At 39.6% G+C, this 26,442-nt stretch overlaps 1 protein-coding gene across 6 annotated transcripts in view; it reads left to right on the forward strand.

Annotated features, from left to right (window-relative positions):
* The window catches only part of pard3aa (par-3 family cell polarity regulator alpha, a), a 395,018-nt gene that overhangs the window by 300,996 nt on the left and 67,580 nt on the right, over positions 1-26,442 (forward strand). For 5 of the 6 annotated variants that reach the window (XR_014534054.1, XM_083544220.1, XM_083544221.1 and 2 more), the window contains 2 exons: positions 6,314-6,442; positions 14,738-14,995. Coding sequence is in view for 5 of the 6 variants with exons in the window: in XM_083544220.1 (XP_083400346.1) it covers positions 6,314-6,442; positions 14,738-14,995 (387 nt within the window). In the remaining variant the exon portion in view is untranslated. Of the gene's footprint in view, positions 1-6,313; positions 6,443-14,737; positions 14,996-19,845; positions 22,444-26,442 lie in introns of those variants that run through there. The other variant, XM_083544224.1, reaches the window with a different exon arrangement.

Consider the following 26,442-nt stretch of genomic DNA (forward strand, 5'->3'; position numbering starts at 1 on the left):
CTTTGTGGCTTTTTTCTCCAGGAAGAGACTGAGTAAATAAGCATTAGTCGCGTGTCTATCCTCATGTGCACACACACACACACACACACACACACACACCCCTCCACCGAATCCTTATCACACTGGCATTATGTTCCTTCTGACCACTCCCCCCCAATTTAAACCATTGTAACGCCTAATTGCTTTAATTGGGCCTTTGCATAATAGAGCAATATCCTGTTGTAGTGTGTCTGGGGTTTGTCTGCACGGCTGTGGGAGTTGATAAGAACCTACGCGGATCTGCTCGGCCTTCAGATGCTAGAACGCTAATGTCTGTCTGCCGTAGTCTCGCACTACATTAGTGGGCCATAAATCAATGCAGATAAAATATGGCACGTCGAGAGGGCCGCCATAAACTGCTACGCTGCACGATGATGTATGTTGATGTAAAATATTGAATGTTGAACTTGTTAAATAAAACAGTATGGCAGTTCAATAACAGGTCCTTAAGCGATTTGATGGAGTAGGTCTTTGAGGTCACGCCCATTTGATATACCGGGTGTCAGGTGTTCGAGACATGGGATAAGGAACATTTATAAGTCCAAGGCCTTTGGAGCATTTTTCACATGAAGCATTTTCTGTAGCTTTTGGCAATACATGTAAAGTGCAAAGGTCATTTTGTCCATTTAACATACATGTGTGCCGTATCGGATGTCTTAAGTGTAAACATACCATTGCAACATGCCATTAAAACGCAATGCTTTGTGTGGTGATATGTCAGCCTTGACGCTGACATATACGTGATTGAAGACTTTGCATTTCGGAGCAGCGCACATGTAATAGCGTAGTCCTTTGGGAGTGCTGGCGTTTCGCTGTGCATTAGAGTGTAATTGTCTCCTCCTCAATGGCTGCCATCATTTACGCCATAGACTGGCGCTGAATACCATTTGCATATGTGCGTGCATGCATGAATGCCTCCATATATTTATAACCCAACTATGTATTGGAATGTTTGTCAGAGAGCACTGGCTATGTGTGAGTCCAAGACAACTAAACCTGTCGCCTCTACCTCGGGCTGTTATTTTGAAGCCAGAAGATGTTTTGGTATTCATTAGTGCTGGCTGTCAGTGTGGCTGAGGGGTGTGATGCTCAGTGATGGCCCATTAAACTGTGTTTTTGTGCACTGGAGGCTCCCACACACAGTACTTTATGATGAACTGAATGGCAGGGTGTGTGAATGGGATATTAAGGGCTACCTGAGGAGACATGAGAAGACATGCTGTCCCCCGAGGGCCTCTCCAACACACTCTGTTATTTTGAATACAGAGTTATAGGCAGTGTTTGAGAACTGTTTTTTTTTTTTTATTTATTATTATTATTATTATATATATATATTTATTTTTTATAAACCTTGTTTTTTTCTCAGTCTTTACAAGTTTTCTCAGACAGTTCAATATTGAACATGATACATAAGCTCTTTAGTTGCCCTGGAGCTGAAAAAATACTTTGTGGTTAGAACTGAATGATTTAATGCAATGTAAATGTTTTTACTAGACTCTAATGTTTCAGTATGTAAATGTGACCATGTGGTACTGGTTTAACATAAAGAAATGGATGTACATTTGCTAGTATTTATACAATCTTCTTTTCTTGATGAGACCAAAAGTGTAGACATGTGCTTGTTTTCTGTTCTCAAATGACTTCTTTTTTTTGTGTGTGTGTGGAAATATTACATCAAATAATTTAGTAATATGCATAATAAGTCAGGGTATGGTTGATTATTTTTTTTCTTGTTATTAGATAGAAATTGCTTCTTCTCTTGCTACTTGAATGACCAATTTCCACTTGGAGGACGACTTGAAGTTAATCTGCAAAAAAAGATCTTCTGAGATGAAGCGGTTCAGTTCATGCACAGGCTTTGAATGGTCTTTTTTATTTATTTATTTTTTATGCAATTCCATTCATAAACCATGGGGATGCAAACGTTTGCACTTCAGTCATTAGAAAATAAAAACAGTTAGACATTGCATTTGTTTGTAAATATTTTCATACTGTATGTAAGCATAGTGCATGCAGATTTGAATTTCCTGTAATAGCAGGTTGTTCATCTCGCCTCTTTAGTGTGTTCACTAGTTATTCCCCCTGCAGAGACCAGTCTCTCATTGTGTCTACATTTTTACAGACTTGCCAAAGACCCCCCCCACACACACACACACACACACACACACACATACACACACACACACACACACACACACATATGAATGTACCAGACAGTATGTGTGTCATAGTCTGGCCACTGAGAGAGAAGATAAAGCCAACCTCACTGACTATAGCTTATTCAAGTGAGGAACAAAGGCGAAGGCAGTGTTAGCAGCTGATTATATAGTTTGTGCTCTGAAGGTTTCTGACAATCCTTACTCATTCCAAATGATTCATGCAGTTGTCATTCATTCGTTAATTCATTCGTTCATTCATGCATAAAAACTTTATTATTAGCGTTTCTTTGTGATCCCAGCTAAAAGCAGCACAATAGTTACTGCCATAAGGTCATAGGGTGTAGGGCTCAGGTATAAGCACTAGTACACTGTCATGGACATCTATACTTGTGCCATTTGATTTTGGTTTTGGACATTGCCCTTGCTAAATTTGGTCTTTTTTTTTTTCCTTCTTTTGGTTTTTAAATTTGGCTGCTTTTTGCCGTGAACAAGTTTAACAAGGATACTTGCTTCTAGATTTTGGCTTAAAATTTAAGCCAACTAGTCAAAGTAAATTTTTTGCGTCAAAAAGGACATTTTTGACTCGACTGCAGATTTAGACTTGACTGAATATAATCCCCTGCTCTTGAGTACAGCCTTAGTTACCACACAGAACATAATGCAGGGAATATATGATACTGAACCAATTCTCTTAGTACTTTGTTACTCATTCTATGCGAATAAAGTGCTAAAACGGTAGCTGCCCATTTATCACACTGATGTAATACAATGAAGGTGACAATAATAGGATAAATAATGAGGTAAACTTAAATTGCTGCAAAATTCTAGCCAATGTTGATACAAATTTCAGTGTGTCCTTGATTTTAATTGACTTAAAAGTGGATTTTATAAAAAATTCCCATCATTTGTATGAACAGATCAGCTAACAGGATGCAGATATTTGAAACCGTTTGAATGTTAGCCATACTATTACTTGAGGTGTGTGTGTGTGGGGTTTTTTGGTCAGTGAATGTGTGAATGTGTTGTGGTTGGGTTTGTAAAGCTCTGCAGGTTTTGCTGACTTGATAGGAATGATGACTGGTTGTTACGGGTCATTATGAGCTGTCAGGTGTCGATAAAACCTGAGCTGGTTGTTCATCAGACACACTCGGTTTGGTAATGTCAATTAAAGTCTGGCGCCATGAGTAGATGAAAAAAGCCCCATGCATGCTCAGTGGGGACGAATTGTGTCTCGCTTTATTTCATCTGTAAATTGATGTGTGGTCTCTTGGAATTTCACAGCAAGGGTTAAACCATTGTTTTGTTTTGTTTTTTTTTTTAAAGAAAGAAAAGTATAAATTCAACACTTTCCTGCATTGCCTATAATAAAGAAGGGAACTTCCTTTAGTTTGTTTAACTTTTATCAAAAAGTTTTAAGGTCTGTGCCTGGGTGATCTAAGAGTTTTGAAAGTCGTCCATCTCACTGACTTATTTGTGATAATAAAAAATGTGCAACATCTGCGTCTGAGGAGAAAGACAGGGTGGGTGGAGGAGTCAGATGGTGTAAAGGAGGATGCAGTGAATCAGAGTTAATGAAAAAGTCTCTGGGAAGTATGGCAGGAAGCTGTCACTGAATGTGGTGATAGATTGGTCTGTTGTTATTAGTATTCACGTAGTGGACTTCTTTAGCCTGACCAGAGCCATTTGTTGATTAATTAATCAGGTAATGTAGAGCTTCAAAGGGAGGAAAGCTGCAGGTTGGACCCTGTTTCCTACATAAGTAGACAGAATAGGTTGTCATCCTCACTGCCTGATCGAGACCACCCTCGTTCAACAGCACAGACATGAGGAAGTCATTAAGCCAATGAGTTTGCTACTAAATATAAAGTAGACCAACAATCATATTTTACAGAAGGGTTTTCCCATTTCATGAATATATTCAGGTCATTTCTCTCTGAAGTAACTTTATCAAGTTTGGCTCAAAAGTTTGCATTCCTATTGTCTCCATTAAACCACTGGAACGATTATAAAAAGAGGGGGGTTGAAAAACTAGCTTGCAGTGGTTAGGGTGCAGCCAAGCTTGAAAAATGTACATTCTCGGGCATATGGCATAACTACTTTTCTGGATGGAAATAGAAATAGATTTCTGTTGTTGATTAAATCTGATTTTTATAATGAAAGTGCATTCTTGCCATGCACAATTCTAGAGTGTCATAGGAAAGCTTCAGGATCGATAAGAATGATTACATTTATCGAGTTTACCAATTCATATTCCCACTTTGCAAATCCATACGCATACTGTTATTGCCTTGTCTGTACATAGATTTTATTATTGCTGTCAATAATCCTTCCAAGCTCCGAATGAGATTCACTCAAATACAAAAACATGCACTCCAAGGCACATGTATAGGCGGGACAAACTAAATCCAAAGTTGTAAGGACTTTTGCAGTGGAATTAAACCTGGACATGTAAATTTTTTCCTGTGGTGTCTCTTAGTTTATCAGTGGCACAGCTACCAAGTTTGAGGAAAAAGCTTTTAGGACGTGAAGCCAGTGCATATCTGAATGACTTTCTCAGTGTTGGTGTGTGTATGTATGTGTGTATAGCCATAGGGTCAGTCTTGGTAATGGCTTTGGCCTGAAGGCCAACATCAAATAGCGTTCCTGTGAGTAAGCAGCCTGTCTTTACCACATCCTAAACCGAGACCAAGGACTCAGGAAGAAACAGTGATTAAGATGCAAATCAGTCAGGAACAGAGTTATACTAAGTTATTCATGGAGTGTGTTTACTTTGGGGATTTCTAACTATGGCACAAATGCATTAACTAGGTCATGAAGATACACAAACATACATACACAGCAAAGACTATATAAATATATTAGGTCTGTTAATCCATTAAAATATTGAATCATGATTGTCATGAGTTATCTCGTAACTCGAATGTACTTTTCAAGTTTTTAAAACTCTAATCAACATGGACAAATATGGATGCCTTATGCAAATTTATGTTTATTATTAGTGAAACCAAACTCAACAAAGTGCATGAAGTCTAGACATGTTTTAAAGGTCATAGAAGTTTTTCTAAGAAACGGTTCATGTCTGTTAGACACATGAAAATACGAACATAGAAATACCAGGCTCCCATTACTTCTCTTTCTTTGCACTGAGCCAGTTGATCAAACAGACAAGCCCGTTTACATTTTCAGACGACAGGGCAGCTCGTAAAAATATTCTTGTAAATGTTGTAAAGTAATTATGGTGTTTTAAATTACATAAATCAACACCAAACCGAACTTTTGCTATGTTTCCACACGGGCGGTTTTAATTGCCGGATGCGTGCACCGTGGCGGATTTTAGTGCTTTGCTGGAGTTTATTTACTTTTTTATATCTGAGTAAAGAAAGGACGTTGTGAATAAATGTGTTGCTTGTTTTGATTTCACCTCTTATATAATTTTTTTTTATTTATATTTTTTTTAAACAATGACACTTTGTTAACATGTTTTTTATTTATATTTATAATATATAATCAATATTTTTATTAGTTTTACTTTCGCTGGTATGAATAGTTAAGTGACAGCACAACTAATTAAAAAGGTCAAGGATGAAAACAATGTCTGAAGATGATTGGACAGAGAATTCTTTTCAGCTCAACACATGTCTCATGTGTGAAGTTTATGGTGCTTTTAAAAGTGATAAAACCACTGCTAAACAAAACATATCTATTTCAGATAAATTTATATCATGTATAGCCATAAACCAAATCTCAATCGTAATAAAAGGTAACGCTGAGGATTTTTAGTGTAGCTGGGGGTCCACCAGATTTACTTTAACACCACAGGTTTGGTCTTAAGAAGCAGCATATTTTCCATTCATCTTCTGCTTGCCTCTGGCAGCTTGGATGCGATCCTCCACAAGTTTTTGAAAGATAATGACATGTAAGGATGTCTAGACTATAGACTTATCTCTGTAATTACACCTGTTAAAAGTTGTTCTTAAATAGGTCACACAGCTTGCCAGGTTAATTTGTTTACATCCCAAAAAAAAATTAGTCATTTACATCCTAATCCAAACTGTGCATCTGGCATCTCAATGTCACGTCTAAACACATTACCATTTTCTGTGGCCCGCTTTCAGGTTCGGCAAACACCGCAAAGACGAGAGAACAGGGGAGAAGATGGAGCGCAAAGGCTCAGGCAAGAACAAAATGGACGACGTGCAGGCCACAGAGGAGGAGATGCAGAGGATGCGTTTGGAGAGAGAGAGGTGAGGCTTTATCCGTCTCCCAGTGCTGTGCAAAAAGCCTCACATTTAAACAGGAAATACTAGAAACTTGCCTAATTAACTAAATTGGGGGAAAAAGGTAAAGTCTGTGAAAGTGCTGCTAGTGTGAGTGGTTAGCGGCTTTTATAAGAGTGCATTAAATTGATCAATTATAGATTGTTTTTTCCCTTTTGTGCTGCTGAATAGGGCTGAGTGCTAATTGGAGCGCTCAACCAGCACTGGACTGTGTGTCGAATGCAGCCAACTCATTGCGAATGTTTTCACAGCCGTTAATTGTTGCCTTAGAAAAAGGTAACCAGTTATAAGATTTTTTTTTTGGTTGTTCTGAAACATTTTCAGTCAGTTATATTTCACTTACTGCTCACGGGTACTAATTGTGTTTTATATTAAAAGTACCACTTGTCAGTTATCAGCTTATTATGTCATTTATACCTGGGTTTAAAGAAATGTGTTAATTACCATAGCATGTACACTGGTTGGTGTGTGTTGCCAGACTTAGGTTTAAAAAAAAGCTCAAATACCTGCCCGTTATTTCATTAATTTCCTCAGCTACAACAATGCAAACAAGTATTGTTTATACTCAGTGCTTCTCTGACAACAGCACAAATCCTTATTAATTTTTCGCACACAAGCAGACGACAATATCAATTGCTTTCCCGTACGTGAAGAGGACTGGCAACCCAGTATTATACCACACAAACCAAATGAACTCAGTTATCAAGCCACTTTTGCTAATGGAGCATAATTGAATCGCAACAATAGGGCCAGTGCAGGCCTCCATGGAGAGAGCACCCAAGCCCGGCACTGACAATGAGGCTGGCCTCGTCAATGAAACATCTGGAGCCCATTATCAAAGAAGCCTGCCTTGCGTGTGGCGCTCTTCACCATGGGCACTGGAAATCAGGCTTTGGCCTGCAGCCCAGAACACCGCCAACTCTGTGCTCCAGTATAGAAAGGCAGTGAATGGGCTTGCCGGCAGCTCTGTGTCTTCGATCAATGCTCCAAGTCAATCAAATATGCATTTGTCATGTTCCACAACTTCATTTATTTCCATTCGAAAGAAGGTTCATATACATGTATATATATACTCACTATATCAGGAAATCTTCATGGATTTTTGTTTGTGAAGGTCTATCGGGTTTGCATCTTGAATTAAATCAAGATTGGTTTTCTCCTTTCTTCCCACCCCCATACTTTGAGTTTTTCCTTCACTTAATGGAGTCTAGTCCTTTAGGGAAATTGTCCCAGCATTAATAATCTACTCAGCCACCATACCGTGAATATGATATTCAAAGCACTAGGGAGACTGACAGCTCAAAAAAATAAAATAAAATACATTTATTTGTATTTTTTGATGCGTTATTATACAGCGAAGAACATGTTAGACAGGCATGTGTAAGTGTGTACGTTTGCACATGAAACTGTAGTGAAAGCTGTGATTCATTTACACTAGCTGCAGGGAACAGGTTACTGAGGTGATGGTAGGAGTTGGCCAAATTGTGGAGGTAGTTTAAAAATACTTTAACTAATAGCTATTAGTCTGTTCGCCAGGGGAAATGAATACCTTCGATTTTAGTATTTGTTTTGATTTGTTTTCATACTGGACATTTAAACAAAGAATGTGCACACACTGTCCTCCCCTAACTACTGACATTTTTGCAAGCAGCAAAAAACAGCAGGGTTCAAATAAAAAGATCTACTGAATAGGTGAAAGCAGCCTCAAGTGCTTATCAGGATTGAGGTAAAGCTCGAGGTAGATGAGAAAGAAGTCATAATTTGTACATTAAAAAGAATCACAAGAGGTATACTGGATCTCCCATCCTTCTAGCACTGCAGCAGATTTAGTGTACTTGCCCTCTAAGATGTTCATGAAATTCTTTGCTCCTTAGGAGCTTTAGGGCTTATACTGCTATATTTGTGAATGACTTAAGCTCCCTAAATCCTCTTCTGTCACTGCTGTATGGATGACAGCCGTTGCAACACTGAGCGAAATAAAAAATAAGAAAAAAAAAAAAAAAACAGAAAGCTTTGAAAGCAGGCAGAGTGCTATCAGGCTTGATGTGGGCTGAGGATGATGGAGTGTCGGCATCAGTAGCATTTGTTTTGCCACAATTGAGTAAATTGTAAGCAGCTGCTGCCCACTGTCCTCTGCCGGTCCTCCAGCCGCCAGGGTTTCCGTGCCTCATCAGCAGCACAGTCACTCTTCTAGACGGTTTTGTTTATGCCTATGGAGGTTCATGGACTGCGTGATTTGGATTTTTTTTTTTTATTATTATTATTATTATTACTTAGACTGCAAAGACCACCATGGCAGAGTGCCAATTAGAGAGTTGGGGGCAATCTTTGAGGAAGCTCTCCAGGGTTTTGCAGCCACCCTGCCGAGCCAGAAACCACATAACAATATGCATGGCTTCCTCTCATCTGTATCAGTGTGTTAACAAATACAACAGGATGCAAGTTTGTGGGTTTTGACTATAACAGCTTGGTTTCAGAGCACAGTACTGACCATTGAGTATAGAGTGGTAAATATCGTCTTCCGTTTAGCAGATTAGCTGCACTCTTATCTGCCTGACTCCACTGGGCTGCTAATCAGCAGCTAGCATTCATCCATCTCCCGGTTTCCTGCTTCTTAAGCCTATGGCTTCCTTTTGTTTGTTTGGCTTCTTCCTGAGTGCAGTCAGCCTGAGACGCCGCCGATTCTCAAGCCTATTTTAACTAGTCCCGCTATCGCAACTAGCAGCTTCCTTTCTTTCAAGGGGTTTATAAACGCATGTTTGATTCCCACTGCCCCCCACTAGGGAATGCATTTCTATATTTATCCATCCTTTTCATTTTCAGGATATTTAACTGATGTTTACCCTGAACCCTTTTTATTACTTTTTTACAGCTTTGTTTTTTCTGGCTTGTGGTCAGCAGTTGTAAGGATTTGATTTATTATAAATTGGTTCTTAATATTCCAGTTCTTTTTTTTTGTTTTGTTTTGTAAATTTTTCTCATTAAAGCAACTCAGACACAATGCCAATTAAAAGTACATGTTTATTAGTTGAAATTCTTCTATTTCTGCTCCACTTAACTTTGTAGCTGCAGTGATTTCTGAGTCTGCCCACAGCTAAGCGCATATCTTCATACTTTATTTGACGCATTAATGCATGTTAATCGTTATCACGGCCAATCGTTTCTCCCTGTACTGTGGCAGTAATTGTGTTACAAAATAATTAGCTCATTATGCTCAGGAGCCTTTTGTAATATTTTTCTGTTTGACTAGACTAATTAGCATGCCGAGTTCAAAGGCAGATGACACAGGCTGATTGTGAACCTGATTGTGTTTGTAATTAAATTGATAGTTGGCCTGTGGCTTAAAGTGACTGTTAGGATTTTTATATTCTGCAATTTTTCATAATTGTTACACTCTGGGCAATTCTCGCTCCACAGGCATCATTCGATGGGTTGCCTTATGTTTGTTTTTTGCTGTTGATTTCTTTTCTAGTCAGTTATGGGGAGTGAGCTCAGCTTTACTATCTGTACTATATGTATGCTTAGAGAGATGTATGCTTATTGTAAAGAATACTTAGTGTCATAGGTGTGAAATGGAAAAAATCAACTTAAACCTGTAAAAACAAAAAAGTATAATATGCAATTCTTCCCCAAACTGTTACAACAAAGTTGCACACAATTGTATAGGATGTCTTTGGATGCTTGAACTAGGAGACCCAGACCTGTTCCAGCATGACAAATGCCCCTGTGCACAAAGCAAACTTCATGAAGATATGCTTTACATGGGTTGGAGTGAAAGATCTCCTGCTATAGAGCTCTGACCTCAACCCTATTGAACACGTTTGGAATAAATTGAAACACTGACTGCACTCCAGACCTCCTCACCTCACCTACATCAGTACCTGCCTTTACTAACACCCTTGTGGATAAATGAGCAGTTTTGTTTGTTCATATAGTGTATAATTTGTGGCCCAAATTTTCAGATCATGTATAAATCTAGTTCGAATGACAAAAACTCTGCTTTATTCTTAATAAGTACTATATATTAAATAAAGGAAAGCAAACATATAGCGTCTCACCACAAACCTAAAAAGGGGTTTCTGTATGTTCATTGCAAAATTCTCAGGATCTGGTGAGATCGGTAGCATATGATTTATATCAATCATCTCTTTTACCCTGTGAAGGCATACTGGAAGAGCCTTGTGAAGTGAAAATGTTTGTATTGATTCTTCTCTCCATAAGCACAATAAAAATAAATCCAGTAAAATAAATGAATGCCCCCACACAGAGCCACTTGACTGTTCATTTGTCACTATTCTATATGCACTTGATACCATTATTGTAGCTTTTAAATCGTACAAAGGGCTTTATCGTGTCATTTTTTTGTTGGAGCCATCTGCCACACTCTTTTGATCGTGTTAAGCATGTTGGAGGTGTTGTGGGTGGAGTGTGTGTTTTAGTCTGCTAGAGTGTTGTTTTGCTAAGCAATGAAATTTATTCAGTGAGTGAAAGGAAGGACCGCAGGCTAACCAAGCTTCCATTTCTCGCTAGCACTCCCCCACCCCAATGCCTATCATTTTTTTAAACCACGACTCCGAGCACCAGCAAGCTTTATTTTTCTGACTTTTGTTAACAGCTCGTGAGACAAGTTAACTTGTGCCATTTATCATACAAAACCTTTTCTTGCATTGTGGTTGTGGAAGAGAAAGTGTTTAAACTGAACGCCAATCTTTTGATAAAGAAGCGACGTGAATGGTATTTGGCTCTACACGGGGCGGCTGTTAATGAGCTGTTGAGGACATGTAGAACATCTTGTTCAAGGCCGTCTGAAGACATATAGGGCAAAATGTTAAGGGCAGCTTCTTCTTATTCTCTTGGCTGTTACCTAGAAACATAACGGTAGCTAAAGCATTCAGCTGGAATGCCATCATTCTACTGACAGAACACCTACACAACAACAGGCAGTACATATGCAAGCTAATATCGACGCCTTAATTAGTCACACATCTGCATTCATAATCACAAACACACATATACAAGAAATAAGCATATTTTTTCTCTGACTCGCTTACACACACTCATACACTGAGGAGCAGTTGGCACTAATTATCTTTGAACGTGGGTGGGTAATGATTCTGGACCATTGCCACATGAAACACCAGGAGCTGCGATGGCCTTCACTCAGGGAGGGACAGAGAGAAATTGACAGAGCAGTAATCATGCTCAGTTTAGCTACTTCTGTCTGTTGAGCTAATGCCACAACGGGCCATTAATTGTGTAATGAAGTAAACAAGTGACAGTGGACTCTCACCAAGTTAGCCCAAGCTTATACGAATAAATTCATTTCTAGTGTATCTATAGTACCATTCTGCAGTAATGATGGATCGCAGTCTACAGATGTAAAACATACTTCTGTAGCTGCCTTACATGCAAACCCTCCCCGATAAAGTAAAGGTACATTTCCTGTGAATACAGTGTACCTTTACAGCTCATTTAAGGTGCAAACAGAGTCCTTAATGTCTAATTAGATCTTTAATTGCATTTTGAATGTATGCTACGTTGTATGAGGTACAAAAACATTACACTTGAGGGTACCACTGCAATGTTGTCATTGTTGCCCAATCCCCTAGGTAAAGCAGTTCCACTGTCTCTATAGAAAAGCAATGGCTTTGTTGGCAAAAAGCAATTTTACTTCTTCTCATCTATTGGCTGTCTTGGTGTATGACCGCGGGGCCAGGTATGGCCTGGTGCTTTTGCTCATACTGGACATTATCTGACCAAGACACACAGTGCCATAGCAGATTCTATCTGACTATTATTTGCTGTCTGCCAGAAGAATGAATTTGCTTTTGGGTTTCTGTAAAATCTGCCATAACACGGAACAGGGATTGTCCGGGCAGCGAGGTGACATCAGTTTCTGAGCAGACGCCAGGTGGACTGACCTCACTCTGGTCTCACGTTTCACATTTTTCATGTCCCTGATATTAATGCAACAGCCTAAAACCAGCATGCTCCAACGTGTGCAGTTCTTTCGAGATTTCAAGCCTAGAGTTTCATTAAGAAAAATGCGTGTTTGTGCGAAGTCAGAAGATTTGGGCGTACAGTGGTGTTATTGGTTTTACAAACCCCAGCAGTTTTTCTCATTACCAGTAGGCTATTAACTGCACATGACACGGATATGTAGGCAGTTCTCACACAGTCCTCTCCAGATTTGCACAGGCGAGAAAGAGAACAAAATGAAGCTACAGTAAATGGCATTGTAATCGCATTAGGCTGTCACGGAGAGAGAATGTTCATTGTGGGGAAATTAGATTGTGCTTATGAGAAACTGTGGAAACATCTAATTTTTCTTCCCAGGATAACCCATAGTTGGCCCTAATATTGCACCATAGAACCGTCAGTCACAGCTGTGATGGACAGCTGGAAAAGAGCAAAGGTCAACTGCGACCTGGGGTGCTAGTGAAACAAGGCACTCTTAACAGTGTGGCTTGAGTTGGGGGTATGGGAAACTGGTTTGAAGAAACAGACACAATGTTAAAGCTCATTTGGTTCTAATAAGGCACGCAGGGTTTGTGTGCAATGGACCGCTCTAAAGGGAGCTTATACTGAATGCAGTAACCAACCTTGCAAGCCTATACCATTTCTAATCCAGTAGATACCCCAATGGCAGGCCGTGCATTTGGTACCTGGGCCTTCAGTGGGGACTTACCCAAATTTATCCACCTCTACACAAAAACGCAATAGAACAACGCGTGGCATTACAGAAAGAGAGGAATTTCACATATGGAGGGTGAATACCATTTTACTAAAACAAGAAACCCAGACTCCAAAACTCTACACTACCACTGCAACTTTGCAACTACATCATCTGGAGCAGTTCAGAATCAATAACATGACAAAAACATAAAAATGGAACGGAAAAATGCTGACGTGAATATAAAATCTGATTGGTTAAAGAAACAGATTTACTTCTTATAAAGTCTAAGGTAAAAAGGCCAGCAGTATTGACTTTGAAGGCCCTGGGCAGATTAGATTGACATGGCAGCACATAGAGGCTGAAATCTGATTGGACAAAAAAATCCAACATCCACATGCACGTACTGGAAGCAGTGCAGTCAAGAAAACGCTCTGAAATGAAGATAATAAACTAAATAAATTAATACAATTTCGTGGAACAAATATAAGAATTTAGGTTGTAAATGTAGGTCAGTGCTTCTGATAGTGTTTAGGCCAGCAGAGAAGGCTTTGCTGGCCCTGACGGCCTACCACTGAGATACCCACATCCCAACAAGGCTATATTCCCAAACACATACTTTAATCCCCTCCCCTCCCCCAAAAAAACAAACACAAAAAACCCTCATTCACCACACTTGTTCCCAGTGGTTTGCTTTATATGTGAAGGGAAAAAACTGGAGAGAATGCAAGTAAGGAAAATATGGGAAGGGGCAGCTGGCAGAAGATCAGAGAGGCCCAACTTTTCCTTTCCATTTGGGAAGACGCCTACAGGACATATTGCTCCACTCCTGTCCTCTCCGGAAGAGATCTCCTACTGGCTGTTTTAGCAGCTCTGTACCATGTCAGCTATAACAGGCCTGCTCTGACTCTGCTCTCTAAGAGGAAGCAGCAGGAGAGGCACTTTGAGGAGAAAGGGCTTAACCTCTGCAGAAAGCTGATTGAAATGTACTCCCCCTGGACGTTCTTGAAAGAATTTCGTCTCAAGGTTCCATTGAGCAGGCCGCTATAATAGGGGTAAGGATCCAAGGTAAACACAGGAAGAGAGGGTGGTGTCTGAGCAGCCTATTAACCCAGTAGGAGCCCGAACTCAGGCAAACATCTACACCGCAGGGAGTAATGACGAAAAAACATTGATCATATACCAAAAGTACCTCTTATAAGTAAACTTCATATTTTGCAGGGGTTTTGATGTTTCATTGGGCAAATGTTTTTAGGATGTAAAGGCCAATCTAATCCTAGCAACAGCAGTCTAAACCTCAGTTTAAACTGGCAATTTTTATTATCTGAACATTTCTCTCTAGTCATTTCAGTTTGAAATAGCTTGACTTTTCTGTTCTTGTCTTAACAGGGTGTTTGTTGCCCCACTACACCTTATTAAACTAATAAGAAATTTATCAAGCTTTCATGATGGGGCAGCAACAAACCAAAAAGTTATAAAAAGCAAAAGATTATCATGCACCTATGATGGAATTTGCTCTATGCATGTTCTATTTCATCTAACTACAGGTCAAACGATCAAGGTATGTGATGCACTGTGTGTGTTTGCAGGATCCAGGCCAAGACCAGGGAGTTGCGGGAGCGGCAGGCCAGAGAGAGGGACTATGCCGAGATTCAAGACGTGACCCGAGCCTTCAACTCTGATGAGGAACACCCCTACGCAGGCATCGGCTCGCTTGACTCATCCATGGACAGCAGCCAGAGCTTGAACCAGGACCAGAGGCCGCATAGTCCTAGAGATCAGGGCCTAGAGAGTCTCTACGCCCAAGTCAACAAGCCTCGCAATGGAGGACCACTATCTTCAGACAGGTAGGGGGCGATATTCACATTGTCTGTGTTCAGGGATGAAGCTGCGCTGGTTTTTGCATTGTAAAGTGCTCATTGTGGCACCATTTGGGGAAGATTGCTTGAAATCAGATGCTTTGTGAATAAATTAAAGTTAAAGCTCAGCATCTCAACCAGTCCAGTAAGTTAAAGCTGCTTGTTGTACATTTTAAAATGAGTTCGTGTGTCCTCTTGCGTGTTCCCTTACTGGCGAAAAGCAAAAGTGCATTGCAATAATCAGGTTTCGTCAACATGTCCCGCTGGTAGGTATTACAGCGAAGGAAAATCATCAATAATGTTCAAGGTGTGGAAATTTAATAACCAGAAGCCTCCTTTATTATAGCGGATCATGTCAAATCCTGTCTCCATCTTAGTCTTTGCTGCACACAGCCAATCTCTGGAAATCCGTCTGTGTCACCTGGGGAGAGCAAAGTCATCTATATACAATGAGATTGTGCCATGTTAAGGACAAAACAGATGTCTTCCCCCCCCCCGTGTTTTTTTTTTTTGTTTCCTGGTGCCACAAAAATAAGTAAATGCGCTTGTGTTACAGATGTTGCTGTTAAAACTTTAATGTTGCACTTCTCTGCACCCTCAGGCTGAAAAGTTATTGCGCTTGTTTTCAGGAACCAAACAGGTTCTTTATCTTCCTGAAGCACTGCTGCTAATTTATTCCCCACTGTAAACAATCCGGTTTCATTCCGCTTTTTTGACGTAGCTAAATCAGCATTCCAGTTAAAATTTAAATCCACCATTCTCCTGTTGATTTATTATCTTTAGCAGAATTACGCACACAACTTCAAAATCCTGTGGGTTTTCTCTCCAGTGTCTATTTTAAGTCCTTTAGCTTGTTCAGATTCTTTTATTTTGCTGCCTGTGTATATGACCCAGCTTCAGCTATTGGAAATTAAGTGCGAGGGGACAGCTTAGCTGTACTAACTGTCAGCACACTTGTTAAGCAGACTCATAATTACCTCTATAAGCCTAATCAATTTGAGCTAATGATTGACACCTTCCACTTGCTGCTTGACCTTTCACTTTTCACAGTATGATATGGCATGCTGCAAATTTCACCAGTAGCCCCTCCCCCTCCCACTGAGATGCTGATCTTCCAGCTCAGTCCCTCCCCTGTGGTGTGACCTTAAGTCCAAGTGACTCTATGACACTACACGGACACTCCATAACCTGCTTAATCTGGGTGTCAATATCTCTGGGGATAGCAGGGAGATGCTCCTGGTCGATGGTTAACCCCTGTAGCTGCATGACAGGCGCAGATATTTCCTCTCTTAAATGCCTTTAGCTTTGGAATAAAATGTCGGTCTTTAATTACTAGTTTGGATCTTGTAAAGTTTTCTGTAGGTTGCAGTGGGATAACAATATTTATAATATAATTTGTTAGTGTGAACGCTACAAGAGGAACGGCTTGCATAATGTTTTCTATGAACTTGGCACTGATAATGCATTATAAATTAGTAAATATATTTATACAAATATGCATACCGAATATCTTATAAACACCATGTGAACTCTTCTGGTCATATTATTAAAATGGTTGTACAATCATTTACAAAAATTATGATAGTACTACTTTAGGAGAACACAATTTGGGAACTACATTTTTTCCAACTATTCTTTATATAAACTGATTATTTTGGCTTATTTCTCAGCTCTTAATAGTTCTTGGATTTGCACTCGCAAACAACTGTCCCTAACAGTAAATGTGAGACACGTGCATTTTGTAAATGCATGATTAAATGGAAGACATGATGCTCAGATAAGGTGCAAGAGACCAACAATATCTACAATAGTGTATTGTCCCTCCTGTTCTTTCAAGTAGCTGAAAGCGTGTGAAGCTCGTTTTTTTTTTCTTCAGTCCTTTGTTCTGGGTGGACTTGGGCTCGGGAGCTACAAGCTGGCACACTGTGCTGTGCTATTCTGGCTGCTGATATGAAGTGTGTGATAAACAGCTGCTTTTGTCTCCTTCGCTGAATTTACAATCGTCATCTCATTCTCTCTTAATGCCAACAGCAGCCTATTTATAGCAACACGGATAGTACCGTCCTTTACGATGGGGTGGGGGTGGCTGGTGATAAATTCCTGTCTCTCACTAGCCCCTGAGTTTGGCGGAAAAAATGTATAAATAAAATGTATGAAGATTTTATTAACTTTCTAGTTTCTCAGCAACACCAGTTCTGTAAGTAATGGACTTGCTTCTGGATAATTTGCACATTTAGGTGTTTATAAGAAGTAATGTAATGAGGACAGAGGGCATCTTATCTTTAAAAGGTCTTAAAACATGAAAGGAATCTAGCCAAGACTTTTCTGCTTTGCATATCACTTCAGAGAAAGTCGCTGTAATGTTTACCTAATGGCCATGTAATTAATTGCCCACTTTCTTTCTTGATTCGGCTCCAAGGCCTGCAATCTACAAAAATGCCATAATGCATTTTGTTTGAATGCATTTCAGGTTTTCAGCACCTCACTCAGTCGGGCTCCATCAGTGAATTGAGGCAAACAACCTTTTTTTTTTTCTTTTGCAAATGAAAGCTAATGGAAATTTCATGGTGTCAGAGCTCTGCTATGAAAAGCCTCTACCCTCAACCGAATGTTGACGCTTCCCAATAAACGGATACACGGGGCTTTTGTAAAGTTCAGAGTCAGAAGGTTTATGCAGGGAATATTCCCAAAGTGTTCATCTCATACATGTGACCCAAAACTAAATGTTTTTATACTGTGGATATTAGAAGTGCATGACATGACAGAAAAATATCATATCACAGTTCTAATAGCCGTTTCTGTGATACATGACATCAATGACTGCCAGCATTACTCTGTAAAAAGATATCAAGATATTTACACTCTCACTTCCTGAAGGCTTGGAGGAAGAAGGGAAATAAAGTTGTCATGTAGGTTTTTTGAAGTGGCATTATTTACAGTTGAGTGCAAAAGTTAGTATCCCCAATCTTTAGGAAAGATTAACAAACAAATGTTATATGGTGAAATGCACTGAAAAGTTAAACAAGATAAACAAAATCAAAAAAGCAACTGATTTAAAGATGGAACCTTTTAGTTGGGTTATTAACAGTGATGTTTCTAAAGTGGTATGCAAACCTTTGACCAAATACCATCAGTATTAATGACACATTTCCAGCGATTATGAAAGAATGTCTGTTTATTTCAACACACTGTTTTTGTAGGATTTGTACTCATTATTTTACTTTTCATGCACAGATGTTCATGTGTATTGTACAATGAATTTTTTTTTTTTTTGGAAGACTCTATCTAAAGTATTGTGACCACATCTCTACTGTGTGTGGTCACTCAGGTGTTCTGTACTAGTCAGCACATTTTCGAGCAGGATTTTGTGACAGCATCCTGAGTTCTTTTCTTGTCTATATAGATAAATTGTGCTGCTACAAATCTTCATTCTCCCTGATATTCAAAAGGTTTTGTACTGTGCCAGGCATGTGCACATCACGTGTAATGCCCTGCTTGGAATCCCATCCAGCTTTTGAGTCATGGCAGATATGAAATAAAAAAAAACAAATAATAATTGTGAGAGTGCCAATTTTTCAGCATCAAGTCTGAGAATCTGTCCAGTGACTAGCATGTGACCCGGGTAGGGGTGAAAAACAACAGTCTGTTAGAGAGAAAAAGTGATTTAGGTTGAGGGAATAGACGGGATCATTAGAGTTCAAGTTTTTTTCCCACAAATAAACATAAAAAGAAAACGGCTTCGGAATAACCCGAGATTTAGTCTTCGGGGCGTAAACCGAGTACACAGACAATAAGCATATTATTGATTAGCTGGAGATGAAAAGTGATATGGTGTCATGATAATTTTTTTTTTTGTGCATTAAAGCCATGGAGATGTGTTTAACAAGTCATCTAATATCGAATCATGTGAGGGGTTAGAGACAGGAAATCCAAGAGGTCCATTCTTCTAAAAGCACATATATAGCCAGTCATTACAGTGTGTGGTGTGTGTGTCAGTGTGTTTTCGTTTTTGTTTGACTCCCACAGCACAGCTCATGGCTCCAAAATCAATAAAAGGCTCTTTTCACTTTGCCAAAAATGTTTCCAGGCCCATTAACCTCAGATTGTGTTGAGGAGGTCCAGCATTCAGTCTGAGGTCCAGCGTGCAGATTAGTAAAAACACAGAAAACAAGTCTGCTGCATCCAGCCCACAGCTGTACAAACACAGGCCAAACTATAAGTGAAATCCTTAGTCAGGTCCATCCGGCTATGTATTCACTGCAGCAGTAGAACAGAGAGAATCTGGGCTCTGCTGCTTATAACGTGTGTGAAAGCTGTGGTGAAGCTTGTAAAGCCAGTCCCCTTACAAGCTCTCCAGCTTGACTACCACTCCATTGGAGCAGCACACACCACCCTTCCCTGTGTTTAGTACTGCCTGTCCTGGGTCTGTGGCTGAATAACTGCAGGATGCATTATGCTTTAGAGGTCTTAGTGTGTTATTCTGCATATTCCAAAGTGATTTGCGAGTAGTTACAATGCTTCTTTTTTAAAATATATGAATTATGGGTAGATTTAATGTGGTGGAACGTGACAAGTTCTTGTCTTCACCTACATTATGGGCATGATAAATATTTGTTCCCCTTAGCACTTCTCTTTCTCTCTCTCTCTCTCTCTCTCTCTCTCTCTCTCTCTCTCTCTCTCTCTCTCTCTCTCTCTCTCTCTCTCTCTCTCTCTCGTTTTTTAACAGATTTCTAAAGTATACATGTATTTTTCTCTTTCAGCTCTGCACTAATAATTGATTTCACGACTTAGTCTATCATGGTGGATGACCTGTTTTATTTTTTTGTCTTGTTTTGTAGACAGCCAATGAACAGGGTAGACCTGAACCTCTACAGGACTCAGGTGCAGAAGAGCAGACTAGAGCATGCTCTGAACTGACAGGTGCCATGCTGATTGAGATTTGGGGAGCGTAAAGTAAACCCTCACCACTGTGATGCACACCGGCTTGATTGACGGCTGCTCCCATTAGAGCTATATTCTCTAAGCTGCTGCTCTAAGCCGAGAGAGTAAGGGGGAGAAGGAGAAAGAGGGGGATATCTCTCGCTCCAGAGATTTGGGCTGTTGAGAACTGCTAAAAGAAGTTCACCTACAGAGATGCACTGCAAGGTGTTTTTCCCCGCTCTCTCTCTCTCTCTCTCTCTCTCTCTCTCTCTGTCTCTCTCTCGGTCTTTCTCAGTCTGTCTCTCTGGCACTCAACAACTTTTTCTTCTCGCTCTCTTCTAAATCCACTTCCACCTGACTTTGCATGGTGCTGAAATTGGATTATAAGCCGCAGGTACCTTTCAGGTCTTGGCTTTCATCTGGTGTGAAGCTGTTTATATTGTGGGTTTAGTTGCTGTTAGGCAGAGAGAGAGAGAGAGAGAGGGAGAGGGGGGGGGGGGGGGTGAAGTGGTAATCCCTCAGACACAAACATACTTTATATATCTGCATTCGTTCCTCTTAGCTACAGTGCTGATGTCAACATTACTGGTTGTTCTCTACATCATCATCATCATCATCATCATCATTTCTTTTTTTTTTTCTTTCAGTGCTGTTTGTATGGTGAAAACATGTGCAATTACATGTAATAACATTGTGTCTGAATCATTTTGTACATTCTGCACTACTCATTTTTTCCAATTACTCTAATCCGTCCATCCAGTCTTGGTTCATCCTTCAATCCTTAATCTGTCCTTGAACAAGCCATTGGCACAATCATATATATATTTCACACTTCTATCTATCCAATTATTCCATCCATCCATTCCTTTTCCATAGTTTCATCCTCCACACTTCCTTTATAATCTCATCTGTCCAATCCTCCGCCATCCCATAAATCCAATTTCCACTTCCATCATTTTAACTCACCTTTCCCTCCTCCATAGTTCCACCTATTATTCCTCCTTCCTCCCATTTCTCCAGTCCTACTCCATCATCTCATTCATCTAAACCTTCTCAATCTTCCTATCTGTACAGTCCTCTAGCATCTCCCCATACATCCACTCTCCTTCCATAGTCATATCTACCCACTACTACTCCATTGTCCCCCACATCTATTCCTCAACTGTTTCCCAGCTGTTTAGTCGTCCTCCAATGTCCTCTTCCAGTGCGTCATTTAATTCCCCACCATTTTTTTTTTTTTGCTAATAATGATCCCAAACCTTCTTAGTGAATTATGGTAGATATGAAGCTATAATGTAGGTAAGCTTTCTCTACATGAACATTGTTTTTTTTTTTTTTTTTCAGTTTCATTCAGCATTTTCACAGATTAGCCCCCCCTCCCCCCCCTCCCATGAAATTACCAGAGGCACATTGTATTATCTCTGTTTGCATTCTTTAATTAGCCCTGAATTAAATGGTAATAGTAATAGTGATTTTATTATTATTTTCTTCTCAATTCAATTATGGCAGCATTAAATCCGAGGCACATTTGGAGTGCTTTCTTTTAAATAGCAGTTTGTTAATAATTCATTGGTAGATTTAAGATGGTTGTGTGTGTGTGTGTGTGTGTGTGTGTGTGTGTGTGTGTGTGTGTGTGTGTGTGTGTGTGTGTGTGTGTGTTTATTTAATCTCATCAGGGTCTGGAAAGTATGAGAAATTGTATAGGACTTTACACACATGCTGCATGTCAACTTGCACAAGTTCTTAATGTAATTTGTGTAGATAAGGCTAATTGTAATAATTGTAATAGCATACTCAAGGTAAAAATTAAGTGTCTCTCTCTCTCTCTTCCACATTTAGATTTTAGGTTAGTATGTCTGGGTATGTCTATTAGTACTGGGTTTTTACGTAAAAGTCATAATAGGGCATGTTTTTTCATCTGATTTTGATAGTTTACCTACCTCTGAGATAGGGGCCGTCCCCAGCACTGTACTTTTTCTGCCTGCTTTGCACTATTTCTCCTGCCATGCTACTGTCATGTTCGATAGATTTTTAGCTTGGTGTTGATTTGCTGCTGGGTGTATGGCCACACCTTCAGTGGTATCAAATTTGCTGACCGTGCGCAACTTGCTAGGTGCAATCCTGTCAAAGTACTGATGGCCATGCCATTGCGGCTTGAGACATTTTGCTGCCACTTTAAACTAGCACATGTTTTTTGTGTGAGACAGTTGGAGCTGCTTTATGCTTCTAGTGCTGAATGCTCTTTCCGTATGGGCAACTTGACTATTCAATACACCACTGTTCTCTAGTTTTTGGATTGGAAGCAATAATCATTCCTTATAATAATTGTTGTGATTTGTTAAATTGTCTCTTTGTTATATAATTTGCCTTTGTGGTTTTCTGATTTTCTTTACAGTGTTATTGTGCTTATTTTTACCTTCTTTTTTGTTTGCAGTATGTTCTCTTGATTGACTTTGTAAAGTAAGATTGAGCTACATAAATAAAATGTTAAAATATGTAAATATTTCAAATGTAAACGGCCTCAAAGTTTCTCATATTTTATGATAAACATGTAATATAATCCTTTTGTGTATTTCAGGTTCATTTCTTAGCTTTCTGTAAAGTTTCTCAGTATAAACTGTGCACTTAGGCTGCTGTCTCTGATCTGGTGTGTTATATGCTGATAGTGAGTAGTATCTGCAAGGCAAACGCGAGTGAATTATCTGGCGCGCCTGTTTTCATTTTTTTTTTTTGCCCCGCTTTGGAGAAGGCCCTCTGGGATGTGTACAAGGAGATGGAGCATGAGGCAGGCAATTTATCCTACGATTGCACCATTACATTCATTTAGAAAAGCAAACAGCCCGAAAGGTGAGGCAATGCTTTAAACACACACACACACACTTAAGAACTTAATATGTGCACTTGTTCAAACAAATGCTGGTGGACACTTCCATCCATGTTCACACACAATCAGCAGTGGAGAAACGAAGAAGGACCTCATTACAAGCCCCACACAGGAGAGCGGCTTCTTCATTGTTCTTTAATTGAGTCTGTGATATTCGCCCTAATGAACTTCCTGCAGGAAGATGAAAGAGAGGGGAAAAAAATAAAATAGAGGGATATGTTGGTGGAGAATACTGCCGCTTATGTTTCTGCCCAGATGAATAGAAACCAAATGTGAGGCAGGCCACGTTTTCTCCTTTTCCTTCCGTGCATCTGTTCTGCAGGCTCTCCGTAATCAGGCCTCCAACCTCACTGATCACACACACACTCTCACACACATGATGCAATATTTACACTGTTGGTAAGCACACATACATCATGAAACAGCTACTATCAGCATATAATTGGTCTTTCCTATAGCAGAGCGAAGCCATTGCAGAATTATCCCTCCTCTATTCCCATGAACAGGATGCTGTACATTTATGGCTTATGCAGTCTTCATAGAAGACTATTAAACTGATGTTAATTCAAGAAAATTGCATGGTCCTACTTCTTCCTTATTACCTCTACTATAGTCGCAAATATGACCCATCAAGGCAATACTTTTCCGTTTATTTGATTACAGATGACAAGAAAGTGGCGCCTTGATGCACCAGGATTTGTGGCGTGCAGGATATTACCTGAGAGGAGCTTATTAGATATGGGTGGAAAGGCTTTTTTTCTGGGTCACTGCTTGGTATTTCTATTTTTCCTCAGCTACTGTACTTATAAGAGCTACTAGACAGTTTTCAAATGATGGATAACCCAATTCACTAGTGTAATCACAGACTCCCAGCATAACATCTCCTCTTTCATCTCGCATCTCACAGGGCTTACATGCCCCCCAAAAAACAGAACTGGGGTAAATGCAATTGAAAAAGCAGCTGATGGAATAGGGCAGGGGCTCCAGCCAATATCTGAATACTTTCCTCTCTTTCCTTTTCTTTCTGCCTCACTCTCTCCTTTCTATCTGATATTACATTTCCTGCTTGTTTTGGACCAGATTTGCTCTTTGCTCTTGTTGCATGTTTGGATGTCATAGAGACTCCAGGCTTCTTCTTCTCCTTGCTCGGGCTGCAGACCAAAGCTTGCTGAAAGTCAGGTTTTGTGTATCTGTGGGCGCTGGCGCAAAAGTATTTTGTCTGTGAATTATGTGTCTGCATATTTTTGGGTAGAGATCTGAAAAACTGTTGATAATAGAGCAGTTTGAACGGTTATAAAATTTCACTTTTATCAGGAACGGGTCGTAGAACCGAGACGCAGTTTTATAAATAAAACTTATGGAGGGATATTCCAGACAATATTCAAAAGGAATTTGCAAATTGTATTTTGCAACTGCGCTTTCCATATGCGGACGCATAAATTGTGAACTACAGTTTGCAGTTCCTTTTGAATATTGTCTGGAATATCCTTCCAATAATGCTACTAAAAGTTTCCTGAAACTATAACACAACATGCCATTAGTTATTATTTGAAGAGGTTCCAACATCAATTCATTTGTCATATTAATGATTTTTGATTCCTTTGAATATTTCAGCTAAAGACAAATATATTTCACTCAGCTGAAAATGCAGCTCACTGAAGGGATAAGGACATCGGATGTAAAGGTTACTTTTGCGTCATGCTGAGAAAAAAAAGATTTTTGTGGAAACATTCATCATTTCTTCCCTTCCTTTCTGTGAGATTGTTAATGTTAGTAATTTTATTTTTGGAAACCTACAGTTTCAGTAAGACTTCCAGTCTTCCAGCTAACTTAGAGCAGCAACATTTAGTTTCACCAGTAATCATAATCTATCCACTTCTTATATTTAATGGCAGTCAGGAAATGAACTAGGGGTATAGTCATGACGATACCATTCAAACCATGACTTTAATTTTTTTGATTCAAGACCAGTAGTTTTGGTGCTTGAACTGAACCCTTGCAAGGAAATTAAAACCTGCCAGCTTGTCTCATGGGTCTCACTGTTCCTAATATTGTGGCCAAAGTAACTTATTTAAAGAGAGTAAACAATTTGGGGCGGCATGTTGTTTTTTGTGTGCATTGTTGTTCTATTGCAGTTTTTTGGAATTTAAATATTTCTGACAGAGCCCTGCATCTCTCTCTCTCTTACATGCACCCACACATTTACATAAACACACTTTCGCCTCACACTGAGTTGGCGTTGACAAGGTGTGGACGGAGCAGCAGGTAGGAGGCCTTCACACACATCACTCTGACACTCCCATCAAATCTGTCACACAGATGGACCCGCTGCTTTTTTACACAACTGTGGAAGTAGTCGGAGGATATATACGAAAATGGCTTGACTCAGGTTGCACAAGTGAAAAGAATCAAAGGCTAATGATTGATCTCAGCATGTTTAAAAGTCAATTATTGGGACCATGTGCGGGTAGATTCCCGTCCTCAGTCAAACTCAAATCAAATCATTCGGCTCGCTAGGAGTGTTGTGTCTTTCTTCAGCGTGAATGGTATGCGATCAGTATGAATTAATACGACCCCTCCGAACACAAACCTGGTCAGCACTGAACTGCACTGTTTGTGTACTGGAGCTGTAATTAATTTCCCTATTGTCCATCGCTCTGCAGCTCCAATCCCTCATCCTTAGAGAGAATCGCATTAGTTTGTTATTTTCGGAGCTCGTAACTGCGCTTCTTTTTTGTCATTTCCCGCTATTGTCACCGCAATCCCTCATCCTTCGAGCTGCAAGCCGTAAATCTGATCACTCAGGCGGCCTTAGTGTAATGAACACAAGCAAGGAAGTGAGAAATGACATGTTTCTCAGTGTGTAAAGCAGCACTGCCTTTTTAATAGAAATTTACTAAAGATTACCAAATAGATATGAAATCCCTGACGAATAGCATTCTACAAGAAGTCTACAAGAAGGACTTTTCTTTTGAACTAATATACATATATTTAACGAAAGTAGCATATTGAGACGAAAATGCTGCACATGTCAACCACAAGAAAAGATTTTACACTATGGAACATTTCACTTATGTAAGAGAAGATTACTGAGTAGATTGGTATTTGATTTGGTTAATGCACATTATTATGTAGTAATAAAATATTATGGTCTGTTTTTTTGAGAGACAGAAATATTTGGCAACTTCTTAGTGAGGTAAATATTCAGCCTGCATAATAATCCTGAACATACAGTATGTCTGTTAATGCTGGACAGTCATTATGATCAGTTCACAGGTGATTTGTTTAAGACTCTCAGCTATGAGAATCATATTGTTGTGTGCAGGACCCCTGTTAATTATGTACATGTTCAGGTCAAACTGATTGTTATGACTTTTATTATTATGACTATTTTATTGTATGTTTGTTGTGACTATAATATTTTCTTTCTCTGCTTCAATTATCATATACACCGATCAGGCATAACATCCCTCCCCACGTGCATCAATGATCCTCGGTCACCCACAAACCTGTCACCGGTTCACCGCTGTTCCTTCCTTGAACCACTTTTGATAAATACTGACCACTGCAGACCAGGAACATCCCACAAGACCTGCAGTTTTGGAAATGCTCTGACCCAGTCGTCTAGACA

This window comes from Silurus aristotelis (assembly GCF_946808225.1).
Source record: "Silurus aristotelis genome assembly, chromosome: 1".
Classification (NCBI taxonomy): domain Eukaryota; kingdom Metazoa; phylum Chordata; class Actinopteri; order Siluriformes; family Siluridae; genus Silurus; species Silurus aristotelis.